The 17,975-nt window shown below is 27.6% G+C and overlaps 1 protein-coding gene across 4 annotated transcripts in view; it reads right to left on the bottom strand.

Annotated features, from left to right (window-relative positions):
- Positions 1–7,382: 7,382 nt before the first annotated feature.
- Positions 7,383–17,975, bottom strand: part of LOC107456226 (apoptotic protease-activating factor 1) — a 39,112-nt gene continuing 28,519 nt past the window's right edge. For 3 of the 4 annotated variants that reach the window (XM_043045939.2, XM_043045940.2, XM_043045942.2), the window contains exons 13-17: positions 16,659–16,784; positions 16,437–16,556; positions 15,168–15,299; positions 10,520–10,657; positions 7,383–9,028 (exon numbers count right to left, since the gene is read on the bottom strand). In XM_043045939.2, the coding sequence (XP_042901873.1) occupies positions 8,756–9,028; positions 10,520–10,657; positions 15,168–15,299; positions 16,437–16,556; positions 16,659–16,784 (789 nt within the window). In that variant the 3' untranslated portion in view covers positions 7,383–8,755. Of the gene's footprint in view, positions 9,029–10,519; positions 10,658–14,119; positions 15,068–15,167; positions 15,300–16,436; positions 16,557–16,658; positions 16,785–17,975 lie in introns of those variants that run through there. The other variant, XM_043045944.2, reaches the window with a different exon arrangement.

The raw sequence follows: 17,975 nt of genomic DNA, 5'->3' as shown, positions 1-17,975 counted from the left end.
TCCTGACCTTTTCATATCATTTTTAAACTTTTACTGCGCATTATTATAGGGGGCGTTGTTTTTCAGTTTTTAGTGTTTTCTTTTCCTCCGCTTTTGAAGTTGATTCTTGACCTGTGACTGTGAGTTTTTAATTTTCTGATGATTTTTATTGATTTTCTTTTCGTAATTTGTTTATTCTTTTGAATGTATCTTGTTTTTCCTGGACCTCTATACAAAACCATCGGGGTACTGAGGGAGATATTTTAAGCTTTTGCTTCTCCCTCAAATAGAAATGGTTTTGTTTTTAATGGCTACCGAGGCCGGTACCCCCTGAAGACGTCGGCTTCGGTGGTCATATTTTTATTTTATTTTATTTGTTTCTTGTATTGTTATAACAAACTAATTAATGTAAACTATTTTTTAAATTTTAATAGCAAGCTACTTTTTTTGAAAACAAGCGGGAGGCAAATTTTTTAACTTCTAAAAACGTGGAAAACTGATACAAAATTTATTAGAATTTCAATATGAGGCAGTAATTATTAATTTAATATTAAAATGAATGACTTTAAAATCCTTTTTATTACAATATGGTTTTTTACTAGTTCACATATTTTTAGATTTTTTAAATAAATAAATTTATGGCAGAATTTCATAATTCTATATTCTAGATGAGTTCATGATATTTAATAATAATTTACAAACTTGAAAACATGTAACTTGGGCATGTGTGATTTAAGATTTTTTCTTTTGTTTTCAATCAGTTAAGAACTTTTAAAACTAATATTAGAAACATGATCAAATTATGCTTAGTATAACACTGACCAAAACTATATACTTAGTATAACTGACCAAATTATAGTGCGTTACCAAGAAAGAGGCAAGGAGTTCGAGCAAGTTGTATAGAAAAAAACAAAACAAATAATTACAGCTTCCATCACCGATGGTTCGAGAACAGGTTCGTGTACCAATAGAAAGGTAAAGGGTTCGAGTATTGGTCAAGAACGGCTCCGAAAATTGATTTAATGCTAGCAGATTAGAAAACCTGCTAAAAATTAGTAAGTTCGAGTAGTGGTCAAAATTGACTGGTTTTGAAAAGTGAGCAATTTATATCAATTCAAACCTGTAGTAAGTTAATAGATTCCAGGATTGAATTCTACAGAATGATGGAATATAAATGTGTTATAAATTAAAACGATCAATTAATTGTAGGTGACAGCGGCGAATGAAATGTAGAGGGTTTGAATATTAGTTTAAAGAAGTCTGGTTAAAACAACTTGTCAAATTATAGCAGGCTCAGGTGCCAATGGAAAATTAATGGGTTAGCGTATTGAATAAAAAAGCCTTCTAAATCCGATTACTAAATAGCATTGATTACTGATAGAAACAGTGGCAGAGGTGATTGTGAGCCCAAGTCAAAATTCCGGAAATTATCTTGAATTCAAAAAAAGAAGAAAAAAAATGTTTCAATTGAAAAAAATTTTAAACAAGTTTTTTTTCTCCCTTTCCTCTGTATTTCTTAATTTGATTGATTAAAATATATTTAAAATTTTATGCATACCTATACCTATGATGACCTGGAGAAGTAATTAAAATTAACAAATATGTCTTTCTTTCNAAATGTTTCAATTGAAAAAAATTTTAAACAAGTTTTTTTTCTCCCTTTCCTCTGTATTTCTTAATTTGATTAAAATATATTTAAAATTTTATGCATACCTATACCTATGACACATACCTATGATGACCTGGAGAAGTAATTAAAATTAACAAATATGTCTTTCTTTCTTGAGTTTATAATTATAGTAACTGTTTACTGATAAAAAAATAAATATTAATCACGAATATAAGCTTATAAAGTATCTCTCTGGCTCTCCCTTACAAACAAATAAAATAAACTGTGTTTTTAAGTTCCACCTTTGAAAATTTGATTTCCGGAAACTTCTGTGATCAATGATTTTTTGAAACATCTGGACCTTCGATCTCCGGATCACTGTTAGCAAAAATTCCGGAAATCCGGATTTTTTTCGGAGCACAATCAGCCCTGCAGTGGGTTCGAATATTGGTCAGAATATGATGACTGGTTTTTGAATAATGATATAAGAAGTTGTTATTAACGTCTCCCTAGAGCTGTATAGTAGGCTTTTGGCGACAGTTTGGGAAATATCTCTGACGATGGTTCGCAGTCACGCCATCACAATTTTGATCCTTGGCCGAGGGGATTTCAGTAGCTCGAAGACGTGAGTGTTTCATGAGTGCACCCTACGCAGACAGATCCAAGTAATCACCTACCCAGACACTGACCGCAATAGTGATGTATGACATCAGTGATCTTTCGTGTCTTAACAATCAGTCCACTGCGGGACGAGTACCGATAAAAAAAATAATTAGTAAGTTCCAGTAGTCTAAACTGACTGGTTTTTTGAAATAAGACTAAATTAAAGCAGGTACAAGTATTGATAAAAAGAGATTGGGAAAACTGATCGAATAGCAGTACACAGATAGTGGCTTCGCGTTTGGTCTAGTAAGACTGCAATTTAAAACTGATCAAAGTAGGTTGGAGTAATGAACTGAAGAGACTGATTTTAAAAACTGAATAATTAATTGTAAGTTCAAGTACCGATAGAAACATGGGGGGTTCGAGTAAAGAGAAATAGGTCAGAAGACTGAATTTTTGAAAATTGATCAAATATTTTCAGGTTTGTGTACCGATAAAAATTAAGTGTTCGAGTTTAGGTCAAAAGTGGAGTTGAAAACCGATTTAATTATAGCGGATTAGAGAAGGGCCTCTCTGGCCGAGCGGTATAGCTGATCAAACGCTGTGCCAAGTGTGGAGGTAGGGGGTTGGAATCCCGTCGTAACCCTGGCTGTATTCTTCATGAATTGTCCTCTGAATTGTTTTATCTGTCTTTCTACTTCACAAAGGCTTATAAGCCTAAATTGAGCACACAAGCCTGCAAATGTATGTAATTTTAATAAAGCAAAACGGATTAGAGGACAGTTAAAAATTAAAATGTTCGAGTATTGGTCAGAAGAATTAGGTTTTGAAAAATGACCTAATTATAGAAGGTTCAGATACCCACTATTATTTTATCAGTTTTCAATACTCGACACAGCATTCGAACCTGCTATAATTTCATCAGTGTTCAAAGCAACCCACTATCTTTCTATCGGTACAATAGCCGACTATTATTTGAACAATTTTCAAAAATCAGTCCAATACTCGAACCCATTATCTAATCTAGCCCATTCTTTTTAGTTCAGTACTCGAACCCAATGTTTCTATTGGTATTCGAACCTGTTATTTATTGTTCACTTTTCAAAACCAGTTTCTTCAATTCAATACTTTAACCTATCAACTCTCTATCGGTACCTAAGCCTTCTATAATATGACGAGTTTTTTTTTTTTTTAACCTGTTTCTTTTGACCAATACGTGAACCCATTATCAGTTTTCGAAACCAGTCTTTTTAATTAAATACTGACTATGGATAATTTGGTCATTTTTCAACGCAACTTTCTTTACATCAATACTCGAACCCACTACCTTCCTCTTGGTACATGAACCTGCTATAATTCTGTACTGAAGAAAAGTTAATGAGTTCGAGTATTGAATTAAAAAGACTGCTTTTGAAAAGTGTATTTAAAGTAGGTTTGAGTAGTAGGTGATCAAAAAACAGTTAATTGGTCGAATTAGGGCAGATTAGAGTACGGATAAAAATATATATTTTTGTCATTCTCCACATTTTTCTTTGAATACATTTCTTTTTTCAATACTGAGGGGAAACCTAGTTTATGATGTAGCATGTTTTCTTGACAGAATTCCATTCGAAGAGAAATAAACGAAAACAAATATTACAAACATGGCATTTATATAAATAAAAAAGCACACAAGTCTAAAATATCTTAACCATTAACATAAAGTTCCAAAAATAAAATGAGCAATTTGGTTGCATTTTGAAATCTGTAAACATATCTAAAATATAAGCAAATTTAATAACAAAATGTTTTTTCAATAACTTTTTTTCTTCTTCACAAAGTATTAGAATTAAAGATCTGATATACAAATAGAATTATGCATTGATATCCATACATAACACTTAAATTCATAAGACACTGTATTCCATTACATAAAAACGGGCATATATTACAGCAGTCATTGCACAATATTTATATCACAAAATTGTCTCAATAGTTGAGAATCTTAAAAACAATTCAACTAAAAGGTTATGCACTTTTTTTAAACACTTGATGAATAGTGAAATTTTAACTTAAAAAAGTTAGAATAGTTTGAATTAGGCTTTAAAATATGAAAATGAATGTTATATTTTGTTCTTGTTTAAGATAGTTTTTAGATAATAGAAAGAAGCAATAACTTGATCAGAATGTAAACTATATTATGAATTAATTTTATTAATTAATTATATTTAATAATTATATTATTAATTAATTATATTTAATACTTATATTATTAATTAATTATACTTAATACTTATATTATTAATTATGTAATTAATTAACTATTTAAACATTAATTTTATATAAAATTATTTAGAAATACATTAATTTTTAATTAATAAGTGAATTTATAAATAATATCAATATTATTTATAAATGTTTAAAAGTGAAATTGACACATAAATGACAATATCAAACAACGTTATTGAGCTAGATAAAAATATTTTCATAACTTTCGGCAAGATTCAGCAAAAACGTGCTGTTGGCTGAATGCAAGGCATATTGGGATTTTCTTTTTTTTTTGAGCATGCACACTTTTATTTTTGATGTTACTTATATTTTTTGAGAAAATGTTAAAATAGCATTTCTGAATTCCTTACTCCATTGGGTAATCAGAGACCATTGGAATAGGACCAGCTTGGCCCTCTTTGTCTCCTGTTCTAAACCTTTGGGACTTCTTTTTTGAAGCTATATTGAAGACAAAAATGTGCAAATTATCTCCAAAACCACTGCTGAGTTCAAAACTGCCATTCAGGAGATCATTGCTTTTTTGACACCAGAATTTTGGCATTTGTTAGAGTAATTTTTTTAAAATCTAAACAGTTTTTATCGAAATTTTATTTTCTTATTTCATATAGCTCAATACTTGTCACAGAGTGCATTGAAAAAAATAAAATAAAAATTATGATAAGTAATAAAACGTAACAATAATATCTGATTAAGTACATTGTATTGTAAGAAACATTTATTCAAGAGCAAAGAGTAACATGAATCCAAAATTATATTTCTTTACTCAAATTAAAAAATTCTTTATGATTGAAAAATTAACTAATTCTCTCTTAATGGCAGTATGTTAAAAACATTCTGCTATATAATTGATGCATTAATATATAAGTATAAAAAAATTATATATATTTTTCCCTATTTGTTTCTTTACATTTTTATTACACTGCAAGAAATTTTTTTTACAATTTCATTAGAAATATAAACCATTTTGTATGAAAATAAACACATGCTAATAATTGAAAATTACTTGCTAAAATTTCCCAAATTTTTTTTTTTTACAAGAGGGAAGTATGACTCCATATCCCCCGGCTACACCCCTGCCTGATCTAAAACATTTGATTTTCAGCAAAGATTCTTGTTAAAGATACAAAAATAATTTGGTTTAAAACATGCATATAAATTCAACCAAACTAAGTTTCAGTTATTATTTAAGGAAAAGTTCGAAAACAAAATTACATCACAATTTTAAAATTAACAACAAAAATTAAGCCATGAAAAAAATACTGCAGGACTATTTTGCAACAAATGTATAGTAGAAAAAAAGTTTGTACAAGAAGATAAAAAGTCAGTCTTAAATGAAGGTTTCATTTGAAAAGAGTAAAAATTGTACTATTACAAACATGATATACATAAAAAGATTTTTTGTACATTTATATACCTATTTTGTGCGTTCAAAATAACAAATTAATAGTTGAAAATTGAATTAGAGGCAAGAAAGTTTGGACTGTAAAATACGTATTTGCAAAGGAATGCTTAAAGATGATGTAAGCTAATTAATATTAATTTTATGGCTAAATATTTAACTAACTTCAAAAAATAAAAGTTATAACAATGCCACGATACGTTTACCTATAAAAATAAAACATTTTACTAACAATCGGTGATTAATATAGAATAATTAAACACTCTACTCTCAAATATATATATAAATATAGAACAATGCAATTCTTCATACATCTTTATTATTTTTGACCAAATAATAACATCAGCATTATTATTGATTATATTTTTTTAATAATTTAAATGTAATGATTTTATTAGTCACGATAAATAAAAGATAAATTTAAATTTATATATAAAATAATTCAGCTTACTATACATTGTTTACAAGGTAAAAAAAAAAAAACACTAAATTAAAAGTGAATGAATACATTTTAAAAATTAGACATTATGGCTTGAAATTTTATATCACACTATATTTTTACACATCAACATTCATTCAACAATATTCTCTCATTCATTTAAAACTCAGTACGTCACCATTAACTAATGATGAGTAAATTTGGCACAACTTTTATTACTTGAATCAAGCAATGACCATAATGCAAGATAAAAGTTCATTGAAAACCAAGCTCCAAAACTAAATAATTTGCTTTATGGGCATTGTTAAGACAAGTAAGATAACTAAACTACGTAAACTAGTAAGATAACTAAGTTATTTTAGGTATATTCCCTAATATTAAAAAAAAAAAAAAAAACTCTAAAATTTGTTAAACTTTTTTTATGATATAAATTAAGGTTTGAAAAATTTTAAAACTCTTACATGTCATGTCGAGTACGTAAGGTTTTAAATTTTGAAATTTTTATAAGCTTAAACACCCTTTTTCGCATGTATAATAATAAAAACATCAATATCTACTTATAGGAAAGCAACAATTCGTTTAAAAAAACTTATCATTGCAAAAGCCTCCTTATTTACCAGAAAGACAAAACAGCAAAAGGAACTATGTATAATAGGAAGAAACAAATTTTACATCTTAATCTAGAGTTGCTAACCCCTTCAGGATTGGCATAATAATGATAAAAAAATAAAAAAGATGATCTCCAGGCCGCATACTCTGAGTTTCTGTGAACGATTATGTATACCTACTAACATGAAATATAATACAAGAGTACAATATTGAGATCACGCCTGTGCTATTAGTTAGAAAGGTTCCATACAATAATGTGTGTCATGAAAGGAGAATGATCAAAGGAGATAGGAGAATGAATCATGAAAGGAGATAGGAGAATGAAGGATCCTGAAGCAGTTAAAAGAATATTCTCACTTTAAATTTTAACATTTACATTCATTATTATTGATGCACAGCAATTACAGTTCATTTTTAGTATAAAATTATGTATGATTAGGATAATAAAAAAGAATAAGCTACTTTGTTTTCATAAGTTTTTGTTAAGGATCACATTTTTAAGGCACGCTTAATGAATATTTTAGTGTATTTCTGACTAAATATTTAGGTACATGTCTGGCTTGACATATAAGGGTTAAAAGTAGAAAATACCCTGAGCTCTTTTGCCCTATCCTCAATTTACAAGTCCTGGTATAACCATTTAATTTTGATTATTGATAAAATAGTCATAATAAAACTTGAACAATTTGTTTGCTTTTTTCAAAAAAAAAATTTCATTACTAAGACTTTATTAAAGAAAAAAAATATATAAATTCTGAAAAGTTTTTAAAATATTTCAGATGAATATAAATTTTCATTTAGTTATTAAATTAAGAGTTACCGTATTAACCCATAAGGTCGGGGATTCCTCCTTATTGACGATAAAAAGATAATACTGGAGTATGCACAGAATACACTACCCTAACTTATAGATCTGGGAGCAGATGAGTATTAATTTCCCACTTTCCATTATCACACTCCCCACAAAAATATGCAACAGACAATACTACAAGAAACAAAAAAATCGTAGGATCATCTAAATAGAAGGGAATAATATTTTGACTATAACACATTCTTTTCACACGTAGCAAAGATACCAGGTAGGCCAGATGCAACCTATGATCGTTTCTATGATCGTTTAACAGAAATTGTTGGATGAGCTGATTATTCATATCAGTACAAAATTGCAGGTGACTCTATCATAAGTAGTAAGCCTGCTATAGAAGAATTCATGAAATAAATCTGAAGCATTATTTTCATAAATACAAATTTGTCCAGTCAGATAGAGATTATTATTGTAAAAATTGAGCTTAAATGATATGTAACAAAACTAATAAAGGTATTTAAAAGTTATACATCAAACTTTATGTCACTTAAACTAATTTACTAAAAAAAAAGTGGAATAAATCTGTGTGCAGTAAAAAACTGTAATAAACTAATAGAATATTTTTTGTTTTGTTTTTTCAACTCAGCTTTATAATTTTGATGAGAAACTTGTTTTTAGACATTTGACATTTTAAAAAGGCATCTCTGCATTTTTCCCCTCTATTTTTTAAAAAAATATCTAATGAGAAAAATAATCTGAAAATCTGCAAGGCTGTTGTTTTCTGTTTTGAGTTGGGATCCATGTGAAACAGCCTCTAACAAAGCAGCTTTAAAGATTCACCTAATTCAAAGAAAAACTGTTAAACTCTTTAAAAGTAAAAGCTATTTCCCTGCAACACAGACTAACTTTACTTGGTACAAATCCAACAAATTCTGATGATAAAACAATTATATTTCTTGCCACAAAAGTAAGAACAAGTACAAAAATAATAATGTTCAAAATTTGCACATTTTACAAAAATAGAAAAAAAAAAAAAAAAGGCACTCATGAAATCTTTTTCAGAACGTACAAAACGTAGTTAACAACAGCAACGATGATGTTGAAGTCATCAGATGCCCAAATGCAGGGTTGTTTGACTCCCATGACTGAACTAGGCAGTACAAGAGTTTGATAGTCCTTGGAAGCCACATCACATATCTTAATGAATTGCGAAACTGTCAAAAATTGAGATCCATCTCTTTTAAATAAGATGTCATGAATCATAGATTTGTGGGGCATTTTCGAAACATGTTCAGGCTTGCCCTGAAAGGTCCACATCTAAAATAGAAAACAATTTTTGAATGAACCTTCAAATATATATATTTACATATTAACAAAATGAAAATCGAACATTAGAAGAAAAATAATATTACAATTGTATCAACTAAAATATTTGCTGAATATAGATAAAAAATTAATAAATAATTAAAAAATATCTCTTATGGACATTTAAAAAAACTCCTTTCAAGTCAAACTGTAAATTAACTAAGGCTGCCTTTGATACAATTTAAAAGAAGAGTATACTTAAAGTTAAAAGAAGAGTATATTTAAAGATAATTTATAATAAATTTAAATAGAAAAAATTATTCATGTCAGATAAAAATAAAATTTTTTATAAATATCTCTAATTGGTTATTATTGTAATAAAATTCCACTACAAATAATTATATATGCATTAAAAACCTATTCCTTTCTAAAACAAACAGTTTTGTATGCTTCTTAAAAAAGGTTCACCAAAACTGCCATAAACAATGTTTAAACGTCGTTGATAAATTAATAATAACATATGACCTATGATTTGATTTTATAAAATTTTAGAGTAAATGAAAATTTATACACTAGTCATTTATGTTACTTAAGAATGATTAGAAAAGTCTTTTACTCAATTTTCTTGATAACAAAATAAATAAATAAAATAACCATTTGAAATAAACAAAAAGTGAAAAAAATGGCAAACAATAATTAAATTTAAAAAATCATCTAGCATTAACAATAAAGAAAAAAAAAAGATGCTTTGAAATTGCCTATAATTAGTCACTATAATGATCAGAGCTATTTATCAGTAGCCAGATCTTTTATGGCAGTGATTCCCAAACTTATGACTTTTGCATACCCTTTCTAAATTTTTCGTAATGCTGAGTACCACCAATAAAAAAAATGAATGATTTTTTTACTATAAAAAATTGCACAAAAGTTAAAAATCACAACTGGCTGTTGACACCACTAATTATTAACTGTTAACTCTGCAAAAAATAGCCAATTGACAAATAGGCAATCGTAAATTTTCATGGCCAGTTTCGTTTTTAAAATTTTTGTTTGTTGCAAGATATTTCGCATACGAACGCGCACCCCAGCTAAACGATTCCCGTACTCCTGGGGGTACGCGTACAACATTTTGGGAAACACTGTTTTATGGTAACAAAACAAATATTTATTGAGCTAAGAATATGCAGTTTTTTCTGGTGCAGTGCATTGCACTTACAAAATGCTACTAAAACCTCAAATTCTAGAGAAATGTATTAGATTCATAATTTCCAACTAATTGTAGAAGTGAGTATCTCCAAAATATCACCGACACAATCATATATCACCAAGAAAGTAACATTAAAGTTAATAAAAAAATTTAAATCAAACTCTGCCAACTAAAAAAAAAAAAAAAAATTGAGAAGTTATACATAAAAATCTAGCAGACAGAGAGTAGTTTTATTATAGTCATTGCAATTTTTAAAATTCTATAAAACTTAAAATGGTTAAGAAATGTACACTTACAATGACATCACCATTGTCATGACCAGAGATCAAAATATCACGGTTTGGAGAAAATCTACAACATCTAACATGATGATCTTCTTCCGGTTGAGATAGCTCAAGAGTTTTGAAATGCTCTCCATTCTCAGAATTCCAGAGCTGCAAATGAAGGTATCATGTAATAAAAAATATACGCACAGAAAATTAAGCACAATAGATATTTTCAGCTTTTTACACTATAGCAAGAAAAGATATGAAATAGATGTTGCAAGCATAAAGTTTAAAATTAATTATTACAAACATAATATAACAAATATTCTAGTTTAAGAGTTTTGGAAAACTTTCCATTCTCAAAATTTCACAACTGCAAATAGAGGTACATAGAAATAAAGCTGCATTGGTTCATTTTCCTTTTTCAAGCATTATTTTGAGTTTTTTGGGAAAAGTTTTGAAAGAATAGAAAAATAATAAATGTCCTATTTTATAGTCCAAAAATATTGCCATAAGAAAATTCTATAATTGCTTCTACAAGTTAACTCTGTTAAATTTTGAAAAAAAAAAATTCATATCTACAACAAATATAGATGAATTCCACGAGACAGTCAAACAAAGTTTTGGTAACAAAAGTTATTCCTTAAATAGCAATTTTCATTAATCAAAGCATGGTGAAAATAATGATGGATTCACTCAATTATTAATGTAAATAATTTACAAGAAGTAAAATTAAACATAATTATTTTTCGATTGAAAAGTTGCTTCTCAAAGGATTTTTTTCAAAATGATAACTTTAATTATATATTTTGTTACGTAATATATTCTAGAGAGAATTTTTGCCATTATATTTTAGAGAATCTAATAAACACTTCTTTTTAATACATTATCACTATGAGGTGACATAAAATGACACTGTTTGGAAGAACAATAACATACAAGAGAACCTAGATTATCCAAAATAATTGGATTAACCGTATCCAGCTGGGATACTGGAAATATTTCAATTAAATAGGTGCTTTAATATACAGTACAGAACCCGTTATCCGGAAATCAGAAAACCGGAAAACCAAAAAACCGGAACGAAATTCGCTAAATTTTCTCGCCATCTTTTTAAAAAAAAAATTTTTCTCCTCATAAGATTTTAGGATTTTTCTTTCTTTTTTGAAAGATGTTTACCTTACCATCATTTTGGAAATAATCATTAGTGTATTACTTCATCGTTTTTTCTTCTTTTTAAGATTATTTCCAAATTTTTTTTTTTTTAGTTGGATTTAACAATAAAAAAAAACGGCTTTTTGTAGTGATTCAGAAAACCGGAAAAATCAGTTATCCGGAATAGCGATGGTCCCGATCGTTCCGGATAATCGGTTCCCTACTGTATTTTTGTAAATAAATTTTGCAAATCGAGGTTTCTTTTTAATAGAAGTAATTTATACAGGGTTCCTACACTATTTTGAGAAAACAATATCCTAACTTTTGCAGGTTTTTCCTGACCAATAAAATTCCTCACCTGCAGTTTCCTACTCCAACAAAACTTTTAACATTGCAGTTTCAATTAGTAATAATATGCTACTTAGTCATAAGTATCATATATTGAATAGGATAAACACTTATATATTAAAGTGGAATTGCGTAATAGCACTTTATATCGCAAATTATATTTTCAGAAAACTTGTGAAACATAATTTTAATTATCATGATTAGATTAAACTTTTAGTGTATTTTTGTAGTTAGATACAAAAACTATTTAAATAAAAAGATCAAGAAAATCTGTTGGATTATGGAAATATTATTTTATTTAATGTTAAGTGGAACCAAATGCATGAGCGTCTTCGGGATATAAAGGGTTAATCAAATCTGCGAGATATGTATTAGTATCCTTAAAACATACTAGAACATTTGTTACATTAAGTTATTAATTTTTAAAAATCACCAATTCACTTTAAACTGACTTTTCTTTTAAAAGATAATATTTAAATATAAAGGGGAAAAAAGTCAAGAAAAGTTAATTATATACAAATAAAAATTCAGATAGAAAAATTATGCAAATAAAATCAAAAATATTTTTTTTTTCAGTATTTTTAAATTTATTTCTGTAATACTGTAAGCTTCCGGAGAAACTCAGGGGCTCCTATGTTATATAATATTTCTTAACATATTTTGTTGTTTGACAATTTCTGAATCAAGAACATCCAGTTCTGTTGCAGCAGTTTTCGTCAATTTAGATTTTCTTAATTTCAAATCATTTATCTTTTCATTTATTCACTTTCTAGAAATTTCAGCTTTTTTATCCTCTTTGTTTTTCTTTTTTTAGCTTCTAATGCATGTCTCCATTCTGTTCTAGATCCTTTTACAACATCTAGCATTTTTTAATTAATGTCTATGTTTTTTATTCCATTTATAAATGAAACAAAATCATACACACGCCATTGTGAAATAATCGAGTCTTCATTAAGGTTTTCAACCAAAGCTTTTATTGATTGAAAACCCCCCTTCGACTGTTGCATTACCATGAGAGAGGATAAGAACAATNGTGGCTTGATCATTATAATTGTAAATGATTTTTTTTTTTTTTTTTTTTTTTTTTTTGGGTAGCATCACAAAACAGTAAAAATTCCTTTTTTGCTTTTTCTGCTGTTGTTTCAGCTACTGTTGTCTGTAAACCAGTTATTCACACAAAGAGCAATAAACCTAGCAATCCTATCAAAAATTCCTTGATAAACAGGAGGAAAATTGCTAATAGGACAGGTTCTACCAGGGAAAGAGGAATGTTATTATGAGGAAATTACATATTTTGAATAACAGAATTTTTCCTTGCAACTTTATTTTTGCCTGTCAGTCTTTGAATGAACTATAGTTTTTTTTTTTTTCCTAACTTTATGAATATGTAAGAAAAATTCTGACTTTTTAGCTTAATTTTCGAATTTTGCAGGTTTTCCTGACCGTGCAGGAACCCTGTTATAGGATTTAAATTTTATAAATGGGGTTTACATGACAAAAATAATCTGCTTGAACTTGTTACTTTACTTACATTTACTTATATTGTGATTTGAAGGAGGCGTTTCATTTGTTGGTTTAAATTTTGTACTTCTTAGTTGTGATTCCCTTTCAATTTTATAGTGCTTTTCAACTGCAGTAAAGGTTATCGATTTTTGTGTTTTCATTATGGGGCCTTGGGGCACTGTTAGTTTTGGTTAAAACAACAGAAAGGCTCCTGTGTGTTTGCAGGCAGTGTGTCCCCTGATAAAGTACTGTCCTGCAAACACACATATATTTTCATTTTTATTTCAAATGTAAAGATTTTATATATGTCTTATTTCTATTTCATATAAAACAAATTTGGTTTCAGCTGCCTTGAGTGCTTTTCCAATTTGATTTAATGATTTATGTTTCAATGTGTTTTTTTTACCTCTTATGTATCAAAATTGACTTTGTAAATTGAATTGATTTTATGACTAGATAACATGTTTTTTCTCAGCAGAAGTGGAAGTCATGACGTTTAAATTACACTAATAATAATAAAAGACTGATGAAACAACAGATATTTTAATTCTATGTATACAGTACTAAGTTTTTTTTTTTTACTTTCAAGTTCTTACGTTAAGCAGAATTATGACAGCATTTTCTTTCTTTCTTTTTTTTTTTTTGAAATTGAGAAAAATTAAAACGAATGCATGTGAAACCTTTGTAAGTATAATAAAACACAACTTCAGAATTAACATCAGTCAATATATTCAGAATAAAGAGGTTCGGATAAATTAGGCTCTACTAGATATCATTTTCTGTCTTAAACAGAAAATGGTTTTCTATCTATATCTACAACATACTCAATCTATAAATGTAGAATCAAATAAAAATTTTTTTAAAACAGCAAGACATCTAGAGAAGTTTCCTTCAAGCAGTAGTTAAATTCAAACATATTACATGCATATTGTAAACAGGCTGAACACATAGGAACCATTTTGGAGTGTTAGGAAACCAGAAAAATTGAACTGAGAAGGAAAGGAAACTTTTCATTGACTGAGATAGAATGAATTGGGTGTGAAGTTCATGTTGACAAAAGTTTATTTTTCAAATCTCTAAATTTCACAATTTCTACTAAAAGCTTTTCATCAGTCACATGGGTAATCATTGTATGGTAATCAATTCAGAAAAACTACATAAGTTTTATGATAACATTAAAAATTATTAACATTGCAACAATTTACAGCGTCATACAATAAAATTTTAAATATTTATTAATAGTAACAACCAACCACATAATTGGTTCTGATGTGAGAAAAGAAAATTTGAGTTTCATAATTTTTTGTGCATCTTACAGCAAGAATGAAAATTGAAGCAAATTCACAAAGTGTTTAAGCTTGCTATCTTTCCAATTAATAAAAAATCCTTGGCACAAATGTAACAATTGATATTGTTTGCAATTTAATAGTATTTTGGTATTTTTTTACGATTCCAGTAACCAACTGCAGCTCAAAATCCATAAAAAGCTGTCACCCTCCATGAATTTTTAGCACTTTTTTCTTTTTTTTTTTTTGCAAAAAATACCTTGATTTTAAGATGGGCAGAAATCTTCTGTTAAGAGAAGAAAGGGAATGAGGATTCATTCTGTAGTCATGGTTAATAGAAATAATATTTGCATTAAAAAAAGTTAGGTTAATCTTACAATCCATACCTTCACTGTTTTGTCAACACAAGCTGAAGCAAGAAGTTTTTCATTACGTGATACATCACAAAAAGTTATAACTTGGTTGCCGTGACCTTCAATGCGCGGTAAGCATAACTGACCAGAGTTTGTGTCCCATACCTATATATTGAGATTAAAAAAAAAAAACCCCATTTAGCATGCATTAAACAGATCAAATAATATAATTTTGAAATAAAATCATTATACTAAAACCGAAATACTATATAACTAAAATAAGAACTACTTTTAAGTCTTATAGTCAAACTTATATAATTGGAAATTGAAAAGAGCATAGAAAAAGTTAAAAATATCAAAATATTTGAAAGTGACACAGAAGTATATTGAAATCACTTAAGAATATGAACTGAAAGAGCATCTGGGTTGTCAGGTTACCTCTCTCTTTTCATATTTTTTCCAGCGCCATCTTTTGTTGCTTAAAGTTTTAACTTTATTCTCTAAATGTATCGAAAGGAATTCAACATTCACTATTTTTTTAATTCTTTTTTTCCCCATTTCCGTGATTATTGCTACCCTTTCAGCTAATTATTTCATGACTTTAAAGCATTTCATCCCACAGTAAATTATATTCTTCAGCCGATGAGGTGAGTGCAAGTCTTTTTTCCCCCCAGGAAACTTTGATTGACTCATTTGTATTAGTGAATGTAGTAGAAAAAGGACATTGCTTTAGTTTTTCTTAGAAAAATAAAAACAATGTTTTTTGAATGTAAATATGTTTTGAATCTGCATTGTCATACTATGCAGACACTTTATTCATTTCATTTAATAGTTTAAAGGTGACAAGAATTATAAATTAAAAGAACAGATAATAACATAACAGATAATAACATAACATTTTAAACTTTTTTCAAAGTATTCAAAAATTATTAAAAATAAATTTAATTTAAAAATTAGTTCTTTTTCTTTGTTTATAATATTGCAACACACATTTAACCTAATAGTTTTAAAATTGTAAGAATTATAAATTAAAAGAATAAATAACAACATATTAATATCAACCTCCTGTACTTCCTAAAGTGCAGAATAACATAAAATTCATTACAATTTTAAAACAATTGATCTCTTTTAAGCTTTGACTTACTAGATTTTTACTACACGTTAAAAAATAATAAAAATAAAATAAAAATTCTATTTGAAATCTGAAAGGTTAAAAAAGACGGCCAATCAATAAACTTCTTACAGCAACATTTAGGGATTGACATGGTCTATTACTTTAAACATAATAATAATAATACCAACCCTTAAACTACCATCTTTGGAGCATGACAGCAATTTATCTGACATTTGGAAAGCCACACACATTGTAACAGACTGTGTGTGACCCTTTAAAATGAGAGATTGAGATCCATTTCTCCAAACCTTTAAAAACAATTACAGAACAAAATAATGATTATTTCCAATGTGATAAATTAATACAAAAACAATTCAAATTATAGTGGAAGGGACAAAAAGGAAACTTACTTTAATAGTCTTATCCTCTGAGCATGTAAAAAATGTGAGATCAGTTTTAGAATGCAGTATGTAATTAACTTGTTTTAAATGAGAAGGGAATAATGATCTTGAGGTATTAGTAGCTAAATTAATAATCTGCAAGCAAAAACCAATCATTATTTATGAACACAAAAAGGAAAAAAATAATCATTCTGTGTGCAGTGCAAAATACAGGAAAAAATAAACTTTAATAACATTTTATCTAGTTTGATTTTTTAGTTACTTTCAAACGTAATATTTTAAAATTACGTAATTTAAAATGAGGTAAAAACTAATATACCACAAAAATAAAAAATTTTTTTGACCATTATAAAATTAAATAAAAAAAATAAATAAATAATCTAAAAAATTGCACTTTACATAAAGTTAAGTTAGCATAAACAAGTTTTAAAAATGTTTGTAAGTTTTTTGACTTTCCAAAAAGTTCGAAAGATATGGCAGAATAGGCAAGAAGTGAAATTTACATTGAGGGGCTTAAACTTGCCATCTTTCTTCTAACAAAGCTATAGAGACCATATTTTACAGATTGCTGATAAAAGTCTATAGTATTAATCTTTTAAGGGTCAAACATTCAAATGTGCTAAAAAAATGGTAAATTTATTTAGCAAAAGTACATTTTTGAAACTTAAAATAATGCCTATTAATTGTAAATTTTAACTTAAAATAATGTCTTCAGAAATTAGTAAGCATATTTAAGAGTAATTCCTCAAGCTATTAAGATTGTACATTCAAGCAAGCACAAAGTTCAATAATTAGATTAAGAAGCATTTTCTATTTTTATGACCAACTTAAAATTATTATTATTATTTTGGCAATACAGCAGGGTGTATAAAAATCATGATTTTTTTTTAAAAAATCAAAAAAAATCGGATTTTTTTGATTTTAATCGGATTTTTTTGATTTTAATCATGATTTTTTTATAATTTCAATTCTATGGAATATAATCAATTTTGTGTACCATAGATTTAAAGTTGTATTGTATTACTATTGTTACTTATGGTATACATTGGAAATAAACATTACTAACCATTATCAACAAAATATTTCTTAATAATTTAAAAGCAAAAGGTGAAATAAGAAATAAACAATAACAAAGTGATTTCAAACTACAAATCAAGAAAGAAATTGTTTATCAAACAATATGTGATAATTATTAATTCTACATCTACAATATCAAATTATTTAAACAATCATTTAATTAGTTTTNTTCATGTTTAATAATTACTTTCTACAGCTATGCAAGTCTATATTAAGACAGCATTAAATGTTTACTTTAATCTGTGCTTT

The sequence above is a fragment of the Parasteatoda tepidariorum genome, chromosome 4 (genome assembly GCF_043381705.1).
Source record: "Parasteatoda tepidariorum isolate YZ-2023 chromosome 4, CAS_Ptep_4.0, whole genome shotgun sequence".
Lineage (NCBI taxonomy): Eukaryota > Metazoa > Arthropoda > Arachnida > Araneae > Theridiidae > Parasteatoda > Parasteatoda tepidariorum.
The sequence above is the reverse complement of the archived record's forward strand: the minus strand, read 5'-3'. Positions and strand labels throughout refer to the sequence as shown.